Source organism: Hemitrygon akajei, chromosome 1, assembly GCF_048418815.1.
Source record: "Hemitrygon akajei chromosome 1, sHemAka1.3, whole genome shotgun sequence".
Classification (NCBI taxonomy): Eukaryota; Metazoa; Chordata; class Chondrichthyes; order Myliobatiformes; family Dasyatidae; genus Hemitrygon; species Hemitrygon akajei.
In genome coordinates, this window is record NC_133124.1 from 72,949,562 (window position 1) to 72,975,466 (window position 25,905).

The window sequence follows — 25,905 nt, forward strand, 5'->3', positions numbered from 1 at the left end:
CCTAAATCATCCGTAAGTCAGGAATACAGCCATGATCCAAGTTCCAGCCTGGCAGCAGATACTTAGAGCCCTGCAGCAACCGACAAATTTGCCCAGCCCACCTCCCAGATGGTCAGATGTATGTACACAAATCGTACCTAAGCCCTGCGTAGGGAAACTGGGGATGATCTGTATCACTGCAGGTTGGAAAAGTTAGCAGGGTGTTTGTGGAAAATGTGTTAGTGAGGAAATTCTGTCCAATTGTTTGCTGAAACTTTGGTTAAACATCAATCAAGTTTGTCCATTTTATTACTGCAGCACAGATCCCCAGGGCACCCACCAGTTAATAATGATCAACCTCTTTACCAAGGCTCCCTATGGCCTTGTTGGTTAGGCTCCTAGATACTGTTTAACGGAGATATCTGACTGCATAAAAAGCAAGGTTTACAAGGCCAAATCCTGCAATCTAGGACCAGTTATAGAATCATACAGCCCAATTCATCCATGCCAATTATGCTGCCCACTATGCAAATTCCATTTACCTGCATTGGACCCACATCCCTCTAAACCTTTCCTATCCATGAACCTGTCCACATGTCCTTTAAACATTGAAATGGTTCAGTTTCTACTACATTCTATATTCCCATGGCTTGTTCCATGGGTCCACCATCCTCCCTGTGAAAACATTGCCCCTCTGGTCCCCTTTAAATCATTCCTCTCTCACCATAAACCTACACCCTCTAGTTTTAGATTCCTCTATCTCGGACCATTGACCTTATCTATCACTTTAAACCTACACCTTCTAGTTTTAGATAACCCTACCTCAGGAAAAGCTTATGACCATTGACCTTATCCATCACTTTAAACCTACACCCTCTAGTTTTAGAATCCCCTACCTGGGGACCATTTACCTTATCTATCACTTTAACAGTTTCTATCCTGCAGTTATTGAATGGGTCCCTAGTGCAATAAGACACATTCTTCACCTCACAATCTACCCCATTATGACCCTGTACCTTGCTGCCTTCCTGCGCTGCACTTCCTCTGTAACTGTTACACTTTATTCTGCAATGCTGTTATTTTTCCCTTGCCCCACCTCAATGCACTGTTGCAATGGATGCACCGAACCAATTTATCCACTCAGTGAATCAAAGAGATAGAGTACTACAGCACTGAACCAGCTACTCTGGCCCACTTAGTCCATGCTGGCCTGGTCTGCCTAGTCCCACCCGAACCATATCCTTCTTATTCATGGACCTTCTGTTAAATGTTGCAATTGAACCTGCCCACTTCCACTGGCAGCTCGTTCCACACTCACACCACCTTCTGACTGAAGAAGATCCCCCCCCCCAGATTCTTAAATATTTCACCTTTCTCCCTTAACCTATGACCTCTAATTCTATTCTCACCCAGCCGGAGGGGAAGAAGCCTGCATCCGTTCACCCTAACTAAAATTTTGTATATCTCTATAAGATCACCCCTCATTCTCCTGCGCCCCAGGGGATAAAGTCCCAAACCATTCAACCTTTCCCTATAATTCAGGTGCTCAAATCCCAGCAATGTCCTTCAAGTTTATTGATACCTTTCTCGTACCCAAGTGAGCAGAACTGCACACACTACTCCAAATCTGTCCTCACCAACATCTTACACAGCTCCTGCACTCAGTGCCCTGATTTATTAAGGGCAAGATGGCAAAAGCTCTCTTTGCAATCCTTATCTACCCATGATACCACTTTCAAGGAATTATGGACCTGTACCTTTGTTCTACTGCATGATTTGAAAGCCACTATAAAGTCACCCCTCACCCTTCTGCATTTCAAGGAAAACTGTCCCAGACTATCCAGCCTCTCCTTATAACTCAAGCTCAACAATCCAGGAAACATCCTTGTGAATCTGTTCTAGCTTAAACACGTTGTTCCGATAGCGTGCTGACCAGAACTGCACACAGTGTTCCAGCTGTGCTCTCTCCTTAAACATTTTCTTTGTCTTTCCATCCAAGTGTGCACAATTGTGCAAGGTGAATACCACTCTGCAAGAGTGTATACCCTACTCTCTGAACCCCACTCACTACAACACATCCCGAACTGATGACCTCTTATGATCCCAGATCCTTGTCAGCATCTGGCTATCAGCCACTCTTATTTTCAAAGGGTCGGTTTGGAAGATCATCACTCACAGCTTCTTGTGCTCTTTGCTATCTAATTATTCTTAGGTCATTGTATTCCTAGATGTGGTCAAAATCTTGGCTGCAACACGGTGAAAATAAAAGTCTTGGAAAAAAAAGCTGCATGAGAGAAGTGAGTCAGGGGAGGTCAACGGAGACAAGTATTTTCAAAGTTAATTAATATGGGACTGTGAGGGTTCGTGTCAAAGACCTGGTGCAGCTCAGGAGTGACTGAGCGGTAATGATAAGAGAAGTCCTGGAGGGAATCCTACCTGGGGTGAGAGACTAACAATAGAACACCCAAGAGCGCAGTGATGGCAGAAAGTCACCAGCTGATTTTTGAGAGAAAAGCAAGCCACATTCAAAAGGATAAGTTGGGAAGAAAAAAGATACCAAAGAAGGCTAGAAAAAGAACACTTACCTGACCTTTACAGAGGGGACAACATCCTAGACTTATACAGCTCAGAAACAGGCCTTTCAGCCCAACTCATCCATGCTGTCTGTCTGAGCTAGTCCCAAATGGCTCATATCCCTCTGCTATCTATGTATCTGTCTGAATGTCTTTTAAATGTTGTAATTGTACCCACCTCTACCACTTCTTCTGGCAGCTCTCTCCCTCTGTATGAAAAACTTGCACCTCAGGTCTCTTTTAAAACTTTCCCCTTTCACCTCTTACACCACCTCTGGTTATAGACTTCTTATCCTGGTGGAAAAGCCTCCTATGATTTTATAAACGTCTGTAAGATCACTCCTGCCAGTTAGACTGGCATTAAAGTTGGCATAGACATTGTGGGCCAGAGGGCTTGTTCCTGTGCTGAATCGCTCTAGTGCATTCATAGTTCAGCACTTCACAGCCCTTTCACCACAATGCTTTGCTGATCTCGGAGCCAATTCATATTAAATGTCCTCCCCCTGTGTCTCATCCATTGTCTTCATGTTCATGTGCTTATGTAAAAGCCCTTTGAGGGTGTTGGCCTGCTTTTGTACACGGCACCTTTACCCTCACATCAATATTCTCCCCTTCCTTTTCATGCTCAGCACCTTCATCCTCTCTGCCAACACCCCTCTGTCCCAGAGACACTTCCACTAACATGTCACTCTCTCGTGTGGAGCTATAAGAAACCACAAGCTGAGACAGAATGTGAGAGCGGGGATGAGAGAGGGAGAGAAAGAGAGATTGCACGTGTGTGGGTGTGTGTGAGAGAGGGAGAGAAAGGGGCAGAGAGAGAGAGGGAGGGAGAAGATTACAAAATGGTTAGAGACATGGTGTCTGTGTGAGTGGGGGGGAGTGAGAGAGATTGCACTTAGCAGTGGCAAAAGAGATGGCGTGTGTATGTGTGAGAGAGAGAGAGAGAGAGAGAGAGAGAGAGAAAGGGACAGAGGAAGAGGTAGATTACAAAGTAGTGAGAAAGAGAGATGATGTGTGTGTGTGTGTGAGAGAGAGAGGGGCAGATTACAAAGTAGTGAGAGAGATGTGTGTGTGTTTGTGAGAGAGAGAGAGAGGGAAAGGGACAGAGAGAGGCAGATTATGAAGTAGTGAGAAAGAGAGGTGTGATTTCACGTGTGTGTTTGTGTGTGAGAGAGAGGGGGAAGGAGGGACAGAGCAAGCAAGATGAAGGAGTGAGAAAGACATTGTGTGTGTTTGTGCATGAGAGAGACAGGTAGAGAGATATTAACCAGTGAGAAACAGAGAGTGTGATTGTGACAGTGTGTGTAAGAGAGAAAGAGAGAGCTGGGGAGGAAGACTGGGAGAGGATCATTGTTCCAAGTGCTCGTGTGGATTTGAACCTCGCTCCTCTGCTCAATGAAGAGCTGCTTTTATCGCAGATCATTAACTCGTGGCGTTAATGTGCAATGCAGCCTTGCTTGTTATTCACTAGACAAGCCTTGAAGCTGCTGGTCTGAGCCCAGTGCCATGTTCAAAGTAATCTGTAAGTTCCACAAACAACCACAGCACAGCACTCATCCTTTAGAGGAGCCAGAACAGTGTGATGGGCAGAATGGCCTCCCCACAGTCAGGCTGAGCCCCTCTGCGTTCTGTAGCTCTGGGGGAATTAGTTGTGCAGGCTCTGCGCTGGAGGAAAGATCCCTAATCTCAGGAGAGAGCTCCCACATTTAGCAGGAATCAGAAGCCACACTCAGTCAATTTGCTCTGTTCTTGAGCAGAGCGTACTCCGCTCCAGTCACGCTCAGTGAAGTTGTGATTTATGGGCCGTTTTTGAGTGCTGTATTTTATGCAGCATATTTCGAAGAGAAGCAGGGAACCAGGATGCATCTCCCAATCAGCCTCCATTGGATACTTTGATTACCCCATTCTCTGTCTGACGGATGCATCAAAACCATCACAGCTTCCCCTATAGGCTTTTCCGAGTGATGGCAAATGGCAGCCCTGAAGGAAGTCTTCAGAGGCCGAGTAGTACATATATTAATGTCTTTCCAGCAATGTCAACCTCTGCAGTCTGTTATTACAACACAGCATGCCAGAGCTATAAAACTGTATAATGTTGCCTTTATCTCTCTCTCTTCCCCACCCTCTTTCTTTTCCCCTCTCTCTTTCACTTTCTATCACTCTCTCACATACTCTTTCTCTTTTTCATTCCCTTTCACTTTCTCCCCATTCATTCTCTTCCATCCCTCCTTTCTTTCTCTCCCCACTATTTCTCTCACTCCTCCTCTTCCTCTTGCTCTCACAGCCAGTCCTCCTCTATTTCCCTTCCTTTCTTCCCATCTCTCTCTCTCCTTCCATCTCTTGCTCCCTCTCTCTCTTGCTCTCTCCCTCTTCCACTCCTTTGCTTGCTCCCTCTCATTCACTCTCTTCCTTCTCTTTCATGCTCTCCCCATTTCTCTCCCTCTCTCACACACAATTTTGCTCTCCTCATCTCCCTTTTTCACTCCCCCCTTCTCTTTTTCCCTCCTGCCTCCCACATTTTCACTCTTTCTCTCTTCCACTTTCCCTCTTTCTCACACCCTTTCTCTATCCTCTGTTCCTCCTTTCACATTCATCTGCCCATGCTTGCCCCAAATCTTCTAAACAAGTCCTCTCCATCTACTTGTCCAAGTGTCTTTAACGTTGTCAACGTACCTGCTGCGACCACTTCCTCTGGTCGCTCAACTGCTTCAGCTGCCCATCACCCACCTCACCTCAGCAAAATGTTTCACAGGAGTGTTACCAGACAGAACTCATCTCCAGCTACAGCACTGGCCAAGAACTCAGTCATGTGGGATAGTTTGTCAACAGGGAGGGAGGTCACAGGTTGACGGAGAGAATTCCCAACCTTGGGAGGTTATAATCTCTCTGTTATGCTACAACTCAAATGCTCCCTGGGTACCAAATTGCGTATATTCACACAGAAGGAGGATATTCAGCCCATCAGGTCTGTGTTGGTTCTCAGTATAACCCCATTCCTCCTCTTCTCCTCCCTCTATCCCTGCAACATCTCTCTCTCACATGTCCATCAACATCCCCTGATCCACCTATCTCCCATCTCCACTAGGGATAACCTACACAAGCCAATTCCATCTTTGGGATGAGGGACAGAACCTCCGCATGATCACCGGAAAAACACTCAAACTCACATAGAGAGCACTTGAGGTCAGGATCGAATCTGGGTTTCTGGAGCTACCCTCTGCCACACCGTGCCATCCAGGAATAGACCACGCAGGATAAAAACTAAATTAAGAGACCGCAGGAAAGTCATATGCTTCATGTGGTACAAGACATTAAAAGCTCTCACAGAGTGCAGGAACAGTGACACCAGTCCTGTCATTCATCCCCCAGCACCCAGGGCATGCCCTCTTCTCACTGTTACCATCAGGTAGGAGATACAGAAGCCTGAAGGCACACACTCACTCAGTGATTCAGGAACAGCTTCCCCTCTGCCATCCAATTCCTAAATGAACATTGAACCCATGAAAATACTACCTCATTACTTCTTATTTTGTTTTTCTGCACTACTTATTTAACAATTATTGTGTGTGCGTGTGTCAGTGTGTGTGTGTGTGTATGTGAGTGTGTGTGTGTGTGTATGTGTGTGTGTGTGTGTGTGTGTGTGTGTATGTGAGTGTGTGTGTGTGTATGTGTGTGTGTGTGTGTGTGTGTGTGTATGTGAGTGTGTGTGTGTGTGTGTGTGTGTGTGTGTGTGTGTGTGTGTGTGTGTGTGTGTGTGTGTGTATGTATGTGTGTGTGTGTGTGTATGTGTGTGTGTGTGTGTGTGTCAGTGTGTGTGTGTGTGTATGTGAGTGTGTGTGTGTGTGTGTGTGTGTCAGTGTGTGTGTGTGTGTGTGTATGTGAGTGTGTGTGTGTGTGTATGTGTGTGTGTGTGTGTGTGTGTGTGTGAGTGTGTGTGTGTGTGTGTGTGTGTGGTTACTGTAGTTCATAGTTTTTTTCTATATTGCATTGTGCTGGTGCCACAGATTTCACAACATCTGCCAGTGATATTAAACCTGATTCTGATGGTTCAGTTGTTCACGTCGGGGTCACCAATTATCATGGGCTGAGTGTGGGCCAGTGGGACGAGGTGAGTGTAAGTGTTGGCACGGACTAGAAGGGCCGAGATGGCCTGTTTCCATGCTGTAATTGTTATATGGTTATAGACAATAGACAGTAGGTGCAGGAGTAGGCCATTCAGCCCTTCTAGCCAGCACTGCCACTCACTGTGATCATGGCTGATCATCCACAATCAGTACCCCGTTCCTGCCCCCTCCCCATACCCCTTGACCCCGCTATCTATAAGAGCTCTATCTAACTCTCTCTTGAATGCATCCAGAGGCTTGGCCTCCACTGCCTTCTGGGGCAGAGCATTCCACATATCCACCACTCTCTGGGTGAAAAAGTTTTTTCCGCATCTCTGTTCTAAATGGCCTACCCCTTATTCTTAAACTGTGGCCTCTAGTTCTGGACTCACCCATCAGCGGGAACATGCTTCCTGCCTCCAGCGTGTCCAATCCCTTAATAATCTTATATGTTTCAATCAGATCCTCTCTCATCCTTCTAAATTCCAGTGTATACAAGCCCAGTCGCTCCAATCTTTCAACATATGACAGTCCTGCCATTCCGGAAATTAACCTTGTGAACCTACGCTGCACTCCCTCAATAGCAAGACTGTCCTTCCTCAAATTTGGAGACCAAAACTGCACACAATACTGCAGGTGGGGTCTCACCAGGGCCCTGTACAGCTGCAGAAGGACCTCTTTACTCCTATACTCAATTCCTCTTGTTATGAAGGCCAGCATGCCATTAGCTTTCTTCACTGCCTGCTGTACCTGCATGCTTGCTTTCATTGACTGATGTACAAGAACCATGTGCCCTAATTTTGCCCACTAATCTCCTATGTGGGACTTTATCAAAAGCTTTCTGCAAGTCCAGGTACACTACATCGACTGGCTCTCCCTTGTCCATTTTCATAGTTACATCCTCAAAAAACTCCAGAAGATTAGTCAAGCATGATTTTCCCTTCATAAATCCATGCTGACTCGGACTGATCCTTCTACTGCTATCCAAATGTGTCATAATTTCCTCTTTTATAATTGACTCCAGCATCTTTCCCACCACTGACATCAGGCTAACCGGTCTATAATTCCCTGTTTTCTCTATCCCTCCTTTCTTGAAAAGTGGGACAACATTAGCCACCCTCCAATCAGCAGGAACTGTTCCTGAATCTATAGAACATTGGAAAATGATTACCAATGCGTCCACGATTTCTAGAGCCACCTCTTTAAGTACCCTGGGATGCAGACCATCAGGTCCTGGGGACTTATCAGCCTTCAGACTCAACAGTCTATCCAACACCGTTTCTTGCCTAATATAAATTTCCTTCAGTTCATCCTTTACCCTAGTTCCTTTGGCCACTATTACATCTGGGAGATTGTTTGTGTCTTCCCTAGTGAAGACAGATCCAAAGTACCTGTTCAACTCATCTGCCATTTCCTTGTTACCCATAATAATATGGTCTCTGGGAGTGTACTGTGCACAAACCAGTTACTGCACAACTACACATCAAATAGTACTTCATTGGACAGAAAGAGCTGCAGTAGGTGCTATGGAAATGGAGTGTGTTCCGGCCTTACAGGGGTAGATAGATTTCTGGATATCAGACAATGGAGGAAGGGGATGGGTGCAGGGAAGTGGCACTGTGTTAGATCAGATGGTGCCAGAGTGTGGTGATTCTCTCTGAGCTGTTCTTGGTAGGTCTATTCATTCACCGTAGGCCTCATGCCTCACAGCTTGGTATGGCCAAGAAATTGCAGAGTAGTGCACACATCACGGAAACCCACCTCCCTTCTAATAACTCCATCTACAGTTCCCACAAACTTGGGAGTACAGTTAAGAAGGGGGACGCCTCACGTCTTAATAAGCTGGTAAGGAAGGCGGGCTCTGTCGTGGGCAAAGTATTGGAGAGTATAACATCGGTAGCAGAGCGAAGGGCGCTGAGTAGGCTACGGTCAATTACGGAAAACCCTGCACATCCTCTACATAGCACCATCCAGAGACAGAGAAGCAGTTTCAGCGACAGGTTGCTATCGATGCAATGCTCCTCAGACAGGATGAAGAGATCATTACTCCCCAATGCCATTAGGCTTTACAATTCAACCGCCAGGAGTAAGATATGTTAAAGTGCCGGGGTTAGGACTCAATGTATTTAAGTAAACTACTTAAGAACTTTTTAAAAGCTATTATTAATGCTTTTTGAGAGGGTGATTTTAGATGCATATCATATTTTTACTGAGTTAAGTATTGTATGTAATTAGTTTTGCTACAATAAGTGTATGGGACATTGGAAAAAAAGTTGAATTTCCCCATGGGGATGAATAAAGTATCTATCTATCTAACATAATCAAGGTCTGCCCCAGCCCAGTCATTCTCTCTTCTTTCCTTTCATTTCCTAGACTAAAGGTTGAGACCATGTTCCACCGAGTTCAATGACAACAACTTCTCCAGTTATCAGACTTCTCAATGGACTTCCTATATGCTAAAGATGAACTCTCAATCTCTTAGTCAACCTCATTGTGACTCCTCCTCTTTTATTTGTCTGCCTGCACTACTTTTCGTCTGTAACTGTAACACTATTCTGAATTATGTTTTCCTTTTTCTAACTCAATGCACTTATGAATGGAATGCTCTGTCTGGATGGAGACCAGTTCACTGTATTTAGGTGTGTGACAGAGTAATAAACTAATTGCCATGACAAATGAATAGAAAAAGCAAGCACACGGGGCTGAATGGCACTCTCCTGCCTTTGCTTGGTCTCCTTTTGCCTTGGATGTCTCTTTCACCCGTATAAGCTGAGTTAATCAGTCAAGATCTAAGTCATGTTTATTCTGGTACGCACAGGTACATGGATGCACAGGTGCAATTCAAAATCTACTTGTAGTCGCATCACAGGCATATAGTTCAAAGTTCAAAATACATTTATTATCCGAGTACGTATGTGTTACCATATCTTATCTTGAGGTTCAGTTTCTTGGGGGCGTTTACAGGAACAAAGAAATACAATTGATTTTTATGAAAATCTATACACAAACAAAGACTGACAAACAACCAATGTGCAGAAGAATACAAACTGTGCAAAAATAATACCAAGAAGCTGCAGTCACAAGAAAAAGAAACATAAATTATGTATAGTTTTTACAAGAAAAATGTTAGAATCAAAAAAGACAGTCTACTTTTGTGCGAAGTGATCGAAGTGGTCATAGTGTTGCTAAACTGAATTCTGTGGTTAAGTACATCTGTATACCTGCTCATTAACGCAAATATCTAATCAGCCAATCAAGTGGCAGCAACTCAATGCACAAAAGTATGCAGACATAGTCAAGAGGTTCAGTTGTTCAGACCAAACATCAGAATGGGGAAGAAATGTGATCTCAGTGACTTTGACCGTGGAATGATTGTTGGTGTCAGTTGGGGTGGTCTCAGAAACTCCTGGGATTTTCATTCACAACAGTTTCCAGAGTTTTACAGAAAATAGGGCAAAAAACAAAAAAACATTCAGTGAGCAGCAGTTCTGTGGGTGAAGACAGAGAGGAATGGCCAGATTGATTCAAGCTGGCTGGAAGATGGCAGTGACTTTAAAAACCGTGTGTTACAACAAACGTGTGCAGAAGAGATCTCTGAACACACAAATGCTGAACCTTGAGGTATATGAGCTACAGTATCAGAAGACCATGAACATACCCTCAGTGGTCACTTTATTAGGTACAGGAGGTTCCTGCTAACGTGGCCACTGACTGTAGTTTTGTTCAGGGTGACAGAACTGCATCAGGAAGCAGGGCTTACGTTTCCCTATTAACACCTGCACCAGTGATGTTGAACTGCACTTAATGCAATTTTGCTAAACTGTTTAAAGATGGGACACTGAAGTTGCCCCTCAGTCCCTTGAGTCCTGACATCCCCATAAAGCTCTCTGTACTCTTTCAAGCACTCTTCCTATAACAGAATGATCAAAATTGCAAATAATACTCCAAGTATGGCCCCACCAACACCTTGTACACCATATGCACCAGGCTGACTGTATGTCACCCGAGGCCCAGATTTGTTTACATACTGATGTCACGGACTGAGTTGTGCAGTTGGTTGTTTGTCTGTTGTGGGTCTCTGTAGTGCTGGTGCACCGGCATGGGGGGGGGGGGGGGTTAAGGGGGAGAAAAATTAATAAAAACAAAAGTCACCTAAAAATCTCAACAGGTCAGGCAGCTTCTGTGGGGAGAGAAATGTTCCATGTGAATGTCCCTTGGTTAGAACTAAGCTGATCTGAAATATTAATCCTGTTTCTCCCTCCACAGATGCTGCCTGACCAGCAGAGTGTTTCCAGTGTTTGGTGATTTTATTTTAAATGTGTAGTATTATACCTTCTGGTCGTAGTTCATTGATAGGCCGTGATTTCTGTTCCTATGTTGTCTACCTGAGATCCCATTAGGACTATTTCTGTGCTGTCTACTCTAATCCTGAAGATATTCATCACCTAATCTTGCAACTTCTCAGAATTGGGAACAAATATTCTAGGCGGGATCCAAACCTGAAGAAAGATCTCTGGTGGGTCAAAGAAATTGAGTCATAGAGCCATACAGCACAAGAACAGTTCTTTTGACACAACTGTCCATAGCAATAGATACACAACAAAGTACAAACATTCAGCATTTAGAAGACAATAATACAAATTAAAATGTGATTAATACTGTCTATAAAAGACAATTCCCTGGGAAGCCCACACTCCCCGAAATCCCCCACTGTGCCCATCGTAACCGCATGCTCCCTCTCCAAGGACAGTAGGGTATGAGGTTATCTTCAGAAAGGGGGCAGGCAGTCGGCCCAGGCAGAGCCCTCTACTTTCTGCCGCCTAGACCTGTGAATGGCACCTTGGCCAGGCCCCAGAGATCCTCCTCACTCCCCACCCCCACCGTACTGGGTGCCCGTATATGAGGATCGCGGGGCTGAAGTGCAGCCAGAGCCTGAGCAGCCCTTCAGAAACTCAAACAGGGGCTGCAACCTCTCACACTGACTCCTCCTGCCCACACAATGGACGAGTGGACGGGGTGTCAGTGAACCTGTGTTGTCCGGTACTGCCCGATGCAACACCTCCCACCCCAGGTCCCCAATGTGCAGGGAAGGACCCCTGTGGAAAGAGACTTCCACTAGAGACCCCCTCCGCTGCCAGATGGTAACAGACCACCAGGGCGAGTCCGGTCGGCAGACGAAGGCGAGGAAGTGAAAGGTGTGCGGGAGCAGACTGTACAAGAAACACTTTGGAGCGTCACCGATGGGCACGGTGGGCCTCGCCGCGAGACGGATCACGTTGTGCGGGACCCTCTCCCACGGGGTGTCGCGAGGCCTGGGTCTGATGAGCACTCCCGGCCCACCAGGTGGCGGTGCAGCCGGAAACTCTCCACTCCCCCGAGCCCCCTTGACACCCACCGTGATGGGGAGGGGGACCAGTCCCCCTCACAGCTAGAGCACCGTCCCACCGCCACAAGAGCAGCCTGTCTGGATGTGAGTAGACCTCAGACCCTCAGAAGCGAGGCAGTTCCCTCAAAGTGGTGCTATCCACTGTAAACCATGTTCCCTCCTGCAGGCAGTGCCCACAGCAGAGAGAGTGTCACCAGCACCTCGGAGGCTGCTCACTGTACAGGTGTCCCCGAGGTGCACACGGACACCAATGAGGGACCGCCCTCTCAGGACTGCAGCAGAGACCCAGTGCCTCTTGTTGCCCCAGAAGAAACCCACCAGCCTCTCTGGGTGCTGGAGACAAAAGAAGTGGGTGGGACTGACACAATCAGTCGGTACCTGATCATCGAAGCGACCAGCTGATTTATAACTAATGCCCTTCCTCGAAATGAGATTGCACGACGGAGGCCAGGCCAGCATTGCAGCCGGGCAGAGATATTTGCCTCCAAATCCCGCCAGTTCTCTAGCCAGGCCCCCTCCGCTGAGCTCAGGTAGACCCCCAAGTAGAGGGGTTGTGCGGTGCTCCACACAAAGGGTTTCAACCCCGACCCACCAAGAGGCCTATTCACTTTCCACAGTTGACCCTTGCAGAGGAAGTGGCCAACAAGATCTGTTGGCAGTCTTGCATCCTCTGCAAGTCAGCAGGCCGGTGACAATGAGAAGGATGTCATTGTACTTACCCTCCCACAGTGAGATACACCCTCAGTACTGCCCCTCCCACAGTGAGATACACCCTCAGTACTGCCCCTCCCACAGTGAGGTACACCCTCAGTACTGTCCCTCCCACAGTGAGATACACCCTCAGTACTGCCCCTCCCACAGTGAGATACACCCTCAGTTACTGTCCCTCCCACAGTGAGGTACACCCTCAGTACAGCCCCTCCCACAGTGATACACCCTCAGTACTGCCCCTCCCACAGTGAGATACACCCTCAGTACTGTCCCTCCCACAGTGAGATACACCCTCAGTTACTGCCCCTCCCACAGTGAGATACACCCTCAGTTACTGTCCCTCCCACAGTGAGATACACCCTCAGTACTGTCCCTCCCACAGTGAGATACACCCTCAGTTACTGCCCCTCCCACAGTGAGATACACCCTCAGTACTGCCCCTCCCGCAGTGAGATACACCCTCAGTTACTGTCCCTCCCACAGTGAGATACACCCTCAGTACTGCCCCTCCCACAGTGAGATACCCCCTCAGTACTGCCCCTCCCGCAGTGAGGTACATCCTCAGTACTGCCCCTCCCACAGTGAGGTACACCCTCAGTTACTGCCCCTCCCACAGTGAGATACACCCTCAGTACTGCCCCTCCCGCAGTGAGGTACATCCTCAGTACTGCCCCTCCCACAGTGAGGTACACCCTCAGTACTGCCCCTCCCGCAGTGAGATACCCCCTCAGTACTTACCCTCCCAAAGTGAGATACACCCTCAGTACTGTCCCTCTCACAGTGAGATACACCCTCAGTTACTGCCCCTCCCACAGTGAGGTACACCCTCAGTACTGCCCCTCCCGCAGTGAGGTACACCCTCAGTACTGTCCCTCTCACAGTGAGATACACCCTCAGTTACTGCCCCTCCCACAGTGAGATACACCCTCAGTACTGCCCCTCCCGCAGTGAGGTACACCCTCAGTTACTGCCCCTCCCACAGTGAGATACACCCTCAGTTACTGCCCCTCCCACAGTGAGATACACCCTCAGTACTGCCCCTCCCACAGTGAGATACACCCTCAGTTACTGCCCCTCCCACAGTGAGATACACCCTCAGTACTGCCCCTCCCACAGTGAGATACACCCTCAGTACTGCCCCTCCCGCAGTGAGGTACACCCTCAGTTACTGCCCCTCCCGCAGTGAGGTACACCCTCAGTTACTGCCCCTCCCACAGTGAGATACACCCTCAGTACTGCCCCTCCCGCAGTGAGATACACCCTCAGTTACTGCCCCTCCCGCAGTGAGGTACACCCTCAGTACTGCCCCTCCCACAGTGAGATACACCCTCAGTTACTGCCCCTCCCGCAGTGAGGTACACCCTCAGTTACTGCCCCTCCCACAGTGAGGTACACCCTCAGTACTGCCCCTCCCACAGTGAGATACACCCTCAGTTACTGCCCCTCCCACAGTGAGGTACATCCTCAGTACTGCCCCTCCCACAGTGAGATACACCCTCAGTTACTGCCCCTCCCACAGTGAGGTACACCCTCAGTTACTGCCCCTCCCGCAGTGAGGTACATCCTCAGTACTGCCCCTCCCACAGTGAGATACACCCTCAGTTACTGCCCCTCCCACAGTGAGGTACACCCTCAGTTACTGCCCCTCCCGCAGTGAGGTACATCCTCAGTACTGCCCCTCCCACAGTGAGATACACCCTCAGTTACTGCCCCTCCCGCAGTGAGGTACACCCTCAGTTACTGCCCCTCCCGCAGTGTGCAGCTCCCTTAGTGTGACGCCCCCTCAGTACCGTACAGACAGCGTCATGCCCCCTCAGTACCGTACAGAGAGTGTGACGCCCCCTCAGTACCGTACAGAATGAGTGACGCCCCCTCAGTACCGTACAGAGAGTGTGACGCCCCCTCAGTACCGTACAGAGAGTGTGACGCCCTCTCAGTGACGTACAGAGAGCGTGATGCCCCCTCAGTACCATACAGAGAGCGTGACGCCCCCTCAGTACCGTACAGAATGTGTGACGCCCCCTCAGTACCGTACAGAGAGCGTGACGCCCCCTCAGTACCGTACAGAGAGTGTGACGCCCCCTCAGTAGCGTACAGAGAGCGTGATGCCCCCTCAGTACCGTACAGAATGTGTGATGCCCCCTCAGTACCGTACAGAGAGCGTGATGCCCCCTCAGTACCGTAGAGAGCGTGACACCCCCTCAGTACCGTACAGAGAGTGTGACACCCCCTCAGTACCGTACAGAATGTGTGACGCCCCCTCAGTAGCGTACAGAGAGCGTGACGCCCCCTCAGTACCGTACAGAATGTGTGACACCCCCTCAGTACCGTACAGAGAGTGTGACGCCCCCTCAGTACTGTACAGACAGCGTGACGCCCCCTCAGTACCGTACAGAATGTGTGACACCCCCTCAGTACCGTACAGACAGCGTGATGCCCCCTCAGTACCGTACAGAATGAGTGACGCCCCCTCAGTACCGTACAGAATGTGTGACACCCCCTCAGTACCGTACAGAGAGTGTGACGCCCCCTCAGTACTGTACAGACAGCGTGACGCCCCCTCAGTACCGTACAGAATGTGTGACACCCCCTCAGTACCGTACAGACAGCGTGATGCCCCCTCAGTACCGTACAGAATGAGTGACGCCCCCTCAGTACCGTACAGAGAGTGTGACGCCCCCTCAGTACCGTACAGAGAGTGTGATGCCCCCTCAGTACTGTACAGAGAGTGTGACGCCCCCTCAGTACCGTACAGACAGCGTGATGCCCCCTCAGTACCGTACAGAATGAGTGACGCCCCCTCAGTACCGTACAGAGAGTGTGACGCCCCCTCAGTACCGTACAGAGAGTGTGATGCCCCCTCAGTACTGTACAGAGAGTGTGACGCCCCCTCAGTACCGTACAGAGAGTGTGACGCCCTCTCAGTGACGTACAGAGAGCGTGACGCCCCCTCAGTACCGTACAGAATGTGTGACACCCCCTCAGTACCGTACAGAGAGCGTGACGCCCCCTCAGTAGCGTACAGGAAAAGTGACGCCCCCTCAGTACCGTACAGAGAGTGTGACGCCCCCTCAGTAGCGTACAGGAAAAGTGACGCCCCCTCAGTACCGTACAGAGAGTGTGACACCCCCTCAGTACCGTACAGAGAGCGTGACACCCCCTCAGTACCGTACAGAATGTGTGACACCCCCTCAGTACCGTACAGAGAGTGTGACGCCCCCTCAGTAGCGTACAGACAGCGTGACGCCCCCTCAGTACCGTACAGAATGAGTGACGCCCCCTCAGTACCGTACAGAGAGCGTGATGCCCCCCTCAGTACCGTAGAGAGCGTGACACCCCCTCAGTACCGTACAGAATGTGTGACGCCCCCTCAGTACCGTACAGAGAGCGTGACGCCCCCTCAGTACCATACAGAGAGCGTGACGCCCCCTCAGTACCGTACAGAATGTGTGACACCCCCTCAGTACCGTACAGAGAGCGTGACGCCCCCTCAGTACCGTACAGAGAGTGTGACGCCCCCTCAGTACCGTACAGAGAGTGTGACGCCCCCTCAGTAGCGTACAGAGAGTGTGACGCCCCCTCAGTACCGTACAGAGAGTGTGACGCCCCCTCAGTAGCGTACAGGAAAAGTGACGCCCCCTCAGTACCGTACAGAGAGTGTGACGCCCCCTCAGTACCGTACAGAGAGTGTGATGCCCCCTCAGTACCGTACAGAGAGTGTGACGCCCCCTCAGTAGCGTACAGGAAAAGTGACGCCCCCTCAGTACTGTACAGACAGCGTGACGCCCCCTCAGTACCGTACAGAATGTGTGACACCCCCTCAGTACCGTACAGAGAGTGTGACACCCCCTCAGTACCGTACAGAATGAGTGACGCCCCCTCAGTACCGTACAGAATGTGTGACACCCCCTCAGTACCGTACAGAGAGTGTGACGCCCCCTCAGTAGCGTACAGAGAGTGTGACGCCCCCTCAGTACCGTACAGAGAGTGTGACGCCCCCTCAGTACCGTACAGAGAGTGTGACGCCCCCTCAGTACCGTACAGGGTAGAACCAGCCTGGGTTATGTACCCAGACTATGGACTGGAAGCTCACTATCCCTCGAGGGAGAAGAGGGCATTGTACATACTGGGCCCAGCCCAACAGAACACTGTTAATTGCCCTCTGTAAGTGCACCTTAGAAAGCTGTATAGATCAGGCTTTAAGAAGTCTCATAAAGTGATGACGTTGTTTTGCAATGTGTTTGCAATTGCCTCATTTCCTTGCTGCTGTTCTCTGCTCAGAACTCCTCGCCCTGAGGTGTGAACAAAGCTGTGGTCTAACAGGCTTTGAAGCAATTTTTTCTCCTCTCTCTGCACTACGAGGATTGTAAATATCATTCTCTGCGGGATTAGCAATCCCATGATATGAATTATCTGGCGCTGGTATCTCCCACCCCCAGCTTGATAAATACTACACACTGTGACAATGCATGCCCCCTCCTTGTGCCAGCTCATTCCCCTTGAATCAGAATGCTTTAAACAGAATTGCAGAACTGATTAGGCTGCAACCATTTCAAAAATATTCTCACAGATGCAATAACCCCCGCCCGTGTTCAGCTAGAGCTTCAGTAGAACGTGTTTTTGAAGTTGTATTGTTAACCATATCCTCGAAGTGTTCCGTTCCATGGGCCTTGGTCCTCCATGTCCATAACCTTCTCCATCCCTGCTGTTCTCCCCTCATTCTCCTCTCCTCCAGTTCACCCTCTTGCTTTTCACTGCTTCAGCTTTCACCTTTTGCATTTTCTTTACCGACTTCGGAATCGCCAGCATTTATTACCCATCCCCGAAAGGAGTTTCTATTTCCTGCCCGTGAACGTGAGGATTTCCTCCCGGTGCTCCAGTTTCAGCCCACATTCCAAAGGTGTGCTGATCGTAAATTGTGCTGTGACTAGGCTGGGGCTGAATAGGTGAGTTTCTGGGTGCCATGGCTCTTTGGGATGGGAGGGCCTCTTCCACATGGCATCTGTAAATGCAATAAAATGACTGCCTCTTGAGAAGGCAGTGCTGAGTTGCCTTCTTGAAACGTTACCCTCATTCTGGTGAGTCGGAATCAGAATCAGGTTTATTATCACAGGCATATGTTGTGGAAATTTGCTGTTTTGCTGTTACCATAAATTACCAAGGTAAGTAACTAGTGCACAAGACGCACTAGTGTTCATGGGCTCAGGGATCATTCTGAAATCTGACGGCAGAAGGAAAAAAGGCCGTTCCTATGTCCCACAGTGCTTTCAATCATAGTTATATAGTCATACAGCATGGAAAGAAAGGCTTTTCAAACCAACTGGTCCTTGCTGACCAGTCCAGGGTTCCCACCTAAACTAGTTCCATTTGTTTGCATTTGGCCCAGATCCCGCTAAACCTTTCTTATTCATGCACCTGTCCAAGTGCCTTTGTAAATGCTGTTTTAGTTATGGAATCATATCGCACAAAAACAGGCTCTTCGGCCCATTAAGTTTGTACCGACCATTTAGGCCGATCCTACACGAATCCTGTTTGATTCTCACCACATTCCCACCCACTGCCCCCAGGTTCCACCACCCACTGCAACACTTGGGCCAATTTTCAAAAGCCAGTCACATCTTTGGGATGTGGTAGAAACCACAAGGTGTCAGGGAGAACATGCAAGCTCCACACAGACAGCACCGAAGATCAGGATTGATCCTGGTTCTCTAGAGCTGTACGGCAGCATCTCGCCCAGCCACTCTTCAGGGGGTAGTTCCAGGACCTGGTCAATCGATGGTGATGCTACAGCAATACATCTCCAAGTCAGGATCATGTATGATTTGGAGGTTTTGAACTCTGGGCCTCTTTCCCTTCATCTCAGCAGCTTGCTGGTGCCCAACAGTATTTCCAAAGAGTTAAATGGGTCAACTTCTGAAGCAGGCAGTCTTGCCCCCTCCTTCTCTGATCGCTGACGACCACCAGCCATTCTGAAGTTCTTGAGTCAGCCGGCGGAGGGTACTAATAGACCAATGGCCAGGGAGCTACACAGGTCATTGTGCAACCCTTCATGATCTGTATGCCACAACCAAGAAAACACATTGGCCCCTCCACTTCCTCAGAAAGCTACGGAAACTCGGCATGTCCCCGGTGACCCTCACCAGTGTTAAAGATGCAGCACTGAAAGCATCCTATTTGGATGCTTCACAGATTGGTATAGCAACTGCCCAAGGAATGGCAGAGAGTTGTGAACACAGCTCAGCACATCACGGAAACCACTGATTCCATCTACAGTTCCTGGCTCCTTCTGTAAAGCAGCAAAGACCCCTCCCACCTGGTCATTCTCTCTTCTTGATCCTCCTTTTGTGCACAAGATACAAAAACCAGAGAACACATTCCACCAGTCCCAAGGACAGCTTCTGTACTCCTCTGTTCATCAAGAGCAACTCTTGTACAATAAAGATGAACTCTCGATCTCCCAGTCTACTTCGTCACGGCCCCTGCACGTTATTTGTCTATGTGCACTGCACTTGCTCTGTAACTGTAACACTATAATCTACACTCTGTTTTCCTTTTACTACCTCAGTGTTCATTTAATCGTTCCTTATGTGCCATGTCGTATGACATGGGCAATCAAGGTCTTTCCGTGACCATGACTGGACTTGGCAAATTTTACTACAGAAGTGGTTTGCTATTGCCTTCTTCTGGGCAGTGTCTTTAGAAGCTGGGTGACTCCAGCCATTATCAATAATCTTCAGATATTTTCTGCCTGGCATAAGTGGTCAAATGGTCACTTAACCAGAACTTGTGATACGCACCAGCTGCTCATACGACCATCCACCTCCTGCCCCCATGGCTTCACATGACCTGATCGGGAGTCGGGGGGGGGGGGGGGGGTGGTGGCTAAGCAGGTACTGCAGGGGCAACCTGCAGGCTAGCAGAGGGAAGGAATGCCTTACACTTCCCCTGGTAGAGATGTACCTCCATCCCACCACCCACAGGTACACCCGGTGTACTGCTGTATAAAATGATCTGTCTGGGTGACATGCAAAACATTTCAGTGCACCTGGGTACATGTGGCAATAGAAAATCAATTACCAATACCAGTACTGCTTCTTCATGTTACTGGTACTCGATGCCTCGGCTGATGTGCTTGCAGTGGTTAAACGACCAGACTAGTAATCCAGAGGAGTCTGCCTACCCACCCAGAACACGTGACAGTGATAGCCTGATAGAGTAGATGTGGAGAGGACGTTTCCAGTGGGCGGAGTGTCTAGGACCAGAGGGCACAGGCTCAGAATTCAAGGACATCCATTTAAATGAGAGATGAGGAGAACTTCTTTGGCCAGCAGGTGGTGATTCTGTGGAATTAATTGCTACAGATGGCTGTGGAGACTAAGTTATTGGGGATATTTAAAGTAGAGGTTGATAGGTTCTTGCAAAGTAAGGGTGTCAAAGGTTATGGAGAGAAGGCAGAGAATGGGGTTGAGTGGGAAACACCTTAACAATGATCAAATAGCACTGCATACTCCATGGCCTGGATGGCCTAATTCTGTTCAAACAGTCTGAAGCCCAGAGTTCAAATACCACCACAGCATTAAATTCAATTAATGAAATAGTCTAGAATGTTAACAAAGGCACAGTCAGTAGTATGGACCACAATAGGGGGAAGATATGGAGAGGTTTGGGGCGCAGGTAACTGAAGTCAAAGCCACCAATGGCAGGTCGATAGGATCCACTGTGATAAATCCCGGGATCTAGTAGAACCCTGAGTCAAGTTGCCGGGAAGATGGTGCTGCTGCAAGAGCAGGGATGGATGACCCACACCGGCTCTGTCATGAGTGAAGCACAGTTAGACAGGCTTACCTGCAACTCTGTTTGGAAGAAGAATTTCTGTGGGCACTGTGAGCAGTCATATATCTTGTCTTCTTGTCCGTGGGCAGAGAAGATGTGTTGCTGTAACTTGTTTGCCTGGACGAAGGCTGCAGAGACAGGACAGTGAGAGTGGCTGATGAATCCAGTGGAGAGGATGTGTTCACGTAAGGGGCACACAGAAATACACACACACACGCGCACGCACGCACGCACACACACACACGCACACGCACACGCACGCACGCACACACACACACACACACACAAATACACTCACATAAAATCACAAATGCACAACTACAAACACACACACTTCTGTACATACTTATAAGCACACACATATACACACACACAGCAGACGCAGTCACATACTGTACACACTCAGTTTCAACAAACATAGTTTCAGACATGGACAAGTATACACCCTCACACGTGCTAACACTAATCAAATACAGGCACACAGACAGAACACACACATGTATGTACACACACTGCATGCTCACATCACTCACACATGTTCATACACCCACTTGCATTCACACACACGTGCACATAAACTGAACAATGTGTTCAGTTTTGACCATCCTACTACAGGAAAATGCCATGAAGCTGGGAAGAGTCCTACCATGAGATTTACCAGAATGCTACCAGTACTCGATTTATAAGGAGTGGTTGGACAGGTTAAGATTTTATTCCTTGGATGTGATTATACAGAAGTATATAAAATCATGAGGGGCAAAGAAAGGGGGAATGCACACCATCTTTTTTCCTGGTTTGGGGAATTGAGAACAAGGGGGCACAGGTTTAAGGTGAGCGAGGAGAGATTTAGTAGGAACCTGAGGGACAACTTTTCCACCCAAAAGGTAGTCCATATAAGGAATAAGCTGCCAGAGAAGGCAGATGAGGCAGTAACATTAGCAATATTTAAAGGACATTTGAATAGATGCATGTATCTGAGTCAAAGTCAAAATGCACAGGTCCATGTATGCACAGGTGCAATGAAAAACTTCCTTGTAGCAGCACAAAGGCATAGCATCAGATAAGCAGCATACACAAGGAAAAGGTACAGTAAATTAAACAAAAATGATTCCATGGCTAAAACTATACTTAAAATGCACCTGAACAGGTACAAGGATAGGAAAAGTTTAGAGGTATATGGACCCAATTGGTCTAGCTTAGGTGGGCATCTTGGTTGATGTGAACCAGTTAGGCCAAAGGCCTGCTTCTGTCTGTATGACTCCATGACTCTGAAGATCCCAGCAGGGGTAGTTTGTCTCTAATTCCGTGAAGTTTCTTGGGAACAGGAATTAACTCACACACTTCAATGTAGCCTCATCCTCTCTCAGCTGAAGATAGCTGGGTGAGCAGGGAGCTATGCTAGAATCTTGACCTCAAAGTTTACCTCATCGTGACCTCTCACTGTCTACCTGCACTGCAGTTTCTCTAACATTCTGCTATTGCTTTTGCTTATACTATCTCAAAGCACTGTTGTAATGGAATGTTCAGTGTGAAATGTATGCTAGACAGGGTTTCCACTGTACCTTGAAACAGGTGACAATAACAAACCAATTAGCAATTTTAAAAAATATTTATAAGTTATTTATCAGCTTTCAAAAGATCCAGAATTCCTATTCTTCAATGCTTTTCTGGAGGCTGGGCCTTTAATTAATGTTTAATTTTGCTGTTTGGTCTCCCCTCCTCCAATAAGCCTCATCCGTCTTTTAGTAATGATTCAGTGTGTTCTACCTTTGTAGGTCACAGTGCACCAAATATCCTTCAAAAAATCTCTTTTCCCAACCCAAACACTGCCTGTGGCATAAACTGTTCAATTATTAATGGCGTGTCTCTCTGGTAAACATCTCTTCACTTTACTGAGGCCTTGCTCGTAGTCATTAAAATTGAAACCATCAGTGCTGCATGGCTTGCTGTCAAAGGCGAGCTGTCCAGGCCAGGGGTCTTCTGTGGGGCTCGTGCCATGGGATCTTCCCCTTCTTTCTGCCCTCCATCGCCTCCGCTCTCCTCATTAGCGGGATATTCAGTCTGAGGGAACAGGGAGATGTTCTGACAGAATCTCCACTGTGCTGGTCAGACTTCCACCAGCTGGAGATACGTGGCAGGGTGCCCCCATCCCCATCCCTTCCCACTTCACAGCTCTAAGTGAATTGGGCAAAAACTGATGGACTGGGGATGGGGGTTGGCCGCCGGAGATGGGGCTGGTGGGCAAAAATCACTGGCAAATGCAGATTTTTTAAATTTCATTCAGGATTACACCACCTGCATTTCTATAGCACCTTCCACCTTCTAGTGAAAAAACAGGACTCCTTACAGCTAGCGAAGTCATTCTGAAGCAGCATAATGTGTAAATAAAAATTGGTACATAGAATACATAACACAGAACATAAAAAAAGATAAAAGAACACAGAAACATAGAACATAAAACACACAGAACATACAGCACAACACACAGAATACGGAACATACAGCACAGCACATAGAACACAGAACACGGAACATAGAGCACAGCACACACTACACAGAACACGGAACATAGACCACAGCACACAGAACATGGAACATAGAGCACAGCACTTAGAACATAGAGCACAGCACATAGAACACAGAACACAGAACATAGAGCACAGCACATAGAACACAGAACACGGAACATAGAGCACAGCACATAGAACATAGAGCACAGCACATAGAACACAGAACACAGAACACGGAACATAGAGCACAGCACATAGAACACAGAACATAGAGCACAGCACATAGAACACAGAACACGGAACATACAGCACAGCACACAGAACACGGAACATAGAGCACAGCACACAGAACACGGAACATAGAGCACAGCACATAGAACATAAAGCACAGCACATAGAACACGGAACATAGAGCACAACACATAGAACACAGAACACAGAACACGGAACATAGAGCACAGCACATAGAACACAGAACATAGAGAACAGCACACAGAACACAGAACATAGAGCACAGCACACGGAACACAGAACACAACATAGAGCACAGCACATAGAACACAGAACACAGAACATAGAGCACAGCACAGAGAACACAAAACACGGATCATAGAGCACAGCACATAGAACACAGAACATAGAGCACAGCACATAGAACACAGCACACAGAACACAGAACATGGAACACAGAGCACAGCACACAGAACACGGAACATAGAGCACAGCACACAGAACATGGAACACAGAACATGGAGCACAGCACATGGAACACAGAACACAGAACATGGAGCACAGCACACAGAACACAGAACACAGAGCACAGCACACAGAACACAGAACACAGAACACAGAACACAGAGCACAGAGCACAGCACACAGAACACAGAACATGGAACATAGAACAAGTACAGCACCTGAACTGGAAAACGCATGCACATTTTTTTTCAAAGACCCCAGCTGATTAGGTGGCGCACTCTGTTTACTGTATATCCACACACATAGGGTTGCAGAGATGGCTGGGTTAGGATATAGATCGTAAAGTGTACAGGCACAGGTCCTTCAGCCCACTGTCTGTGCTGACCCTGATGCCAACCCAACGAATTCCATCTGCCTATGCATGATCCATCACTCCCTGTCTGTTCATGTGTTTGTCGAAATGACTTTTAAATGCCACTATTCTATCTGCTTCCAGCATTCCAGGTACCTGTCATCCTCTGTGCAAAAAACACAGCCCACATATCTCCTTTAAATTTTCTCCCTCTCAGCTTAAACGTGAGCCCTCTAATGTCTGATATTTCCATCCTGGGAAAAAGATTCTGACTGCCCACCCTGTCTATATCTCATCATATTACGAATTTCTCTCAGGTCTTCCCTCAGCCTCTGACACTTCAGAGAAAACAACCCAAGCTTGTCTAACCCCTGCCTGTAGTTAATACTCTCAAATCCAGGCAGCATCCTGATGAACTTGTCCTGCAACCTCTGCAAAGCCTCCTGGGATGGGCTAACCAAAACTCTGCAATTTGGATTAAACAATTTTTTTATGCAACTGCAACATGACTTCTTCTGTCTTATACTCGGAGCCCAACCAATCAAAACAAGCATGCTGCGAGCCTTTTTTACCACGCTGCCTTCTTGTGTTTCCACTTTCAGGACGGTATGGTCCCCAAGAGACTTCTGTACATCAGGGTTCTGCCATTTGCTGTCTGCTTTCTCATGACATTTGGCCTCCCAAAGCACAACACCTGACATATACTTGGCTTAAACTCCATTGGCTATTTCTTCATTATGAAGGATTTGAGTGTGTGGATACTCTGCAGAAACCAGGATGGTTCTCCTTGAAACAGAGAAGGTGGTGAGGAGATCTAACAGAGATCTAAAAGGTATAGAAAAGGTGGATAGAGATAAATTAATCATCTGAAAACTTGAGAGAGTCGATGAGGTTGGTGCTTTAGAGGCTATGGAAGTGTTGGGAAGGGCACTGGGTGAGTATTTGAAAGGAAAAGATTTGGCGGGAGTGAGGAGAGGATGAGGAGTAAGAATGGCTGTGTTGTTCCTACACTGACCTAGTACAGATTTGACGGGTGGAGCAGTCTCATGTAATCTAAACAAGACCACAGGCTGTAAGCATCCACCTGAGTACAAGTTCAGAGCCATACCTTCATGGAGTCAGGGTATCTAGAAAAGTGGCAGGCAGGCAAATTCAGAGCAAAAAGCAAAAAGAGCCACTTTTCAACATAATTGTATAAGGGCTAAGAGTGTTGTAAAAACAAGCCTGAAGGCTTTGTCTGTCAATGCGAGGAGCATTCGTAACAAGGTGGATGAATTGAATGTGCAGATAGTTATTAATGAATATGATATAGTTGGGATCACAAAGACATGGCTCCAGGGTGACCAAGGATGGGAGCTCAACATCCAGGGATATTCAATATTCAGGAGGATAGACAGGAAAGAAAAGGAGGTGGGGTAGCATTGCTGGTTAGAGAGGAGATTAACGCAATAGAAAGGAAGGACATTAGCCTGGAGGATGTGGAATCGATATGGGTAGAGCTGCATAACACTAAGGGGCAGAAAATGCTGGTGGGAGTTGTGTACAGGCCACCTAACAGTAGTAGTGAGGTTGGGGATGGCATTAAACAGGAAATTAGAAATGCGTGCAATAAAGGAACAGTAGTTATAATGGGTGACTTCAATCTACATATATATTGGGTGAACCAAATTGGTAAGGGTGCTGAGGAAGAGGATTTCTTGGAATGTATTGCGGGATGATTTTCTGAACCAACATGTCGAGGAACCAACTAGAGAGCAGGCCA

General features: G+C 47.9%; 1 protein-coding gene across 9 annotated transcripts in view; it reads right to left on the reverse strand.

Annotated features, from left to right (window-relative positions):
* The window catches only part of znf521 (zinc finger protein 521), a 464,427-nt gene that overhangs the window by 33,101 nt on the left and 405,421 nt on the right, over positions 1-25,905 (reverse strand). For all 9 annotated transcript variants that reach the window (XM_073045672.1, XM_073045635.1, XM_073045654.1 and 6 more), the window contains one exon: positions 20,598-20,713. In XM_073045672.1, coding sequence (XP_072901773.1) covers positions 20,598-20,713 — 116 coding nt within the window. The remainder of the gene's footprint in view (positions 1-20,597; positions 20,714-25,905) is intronic.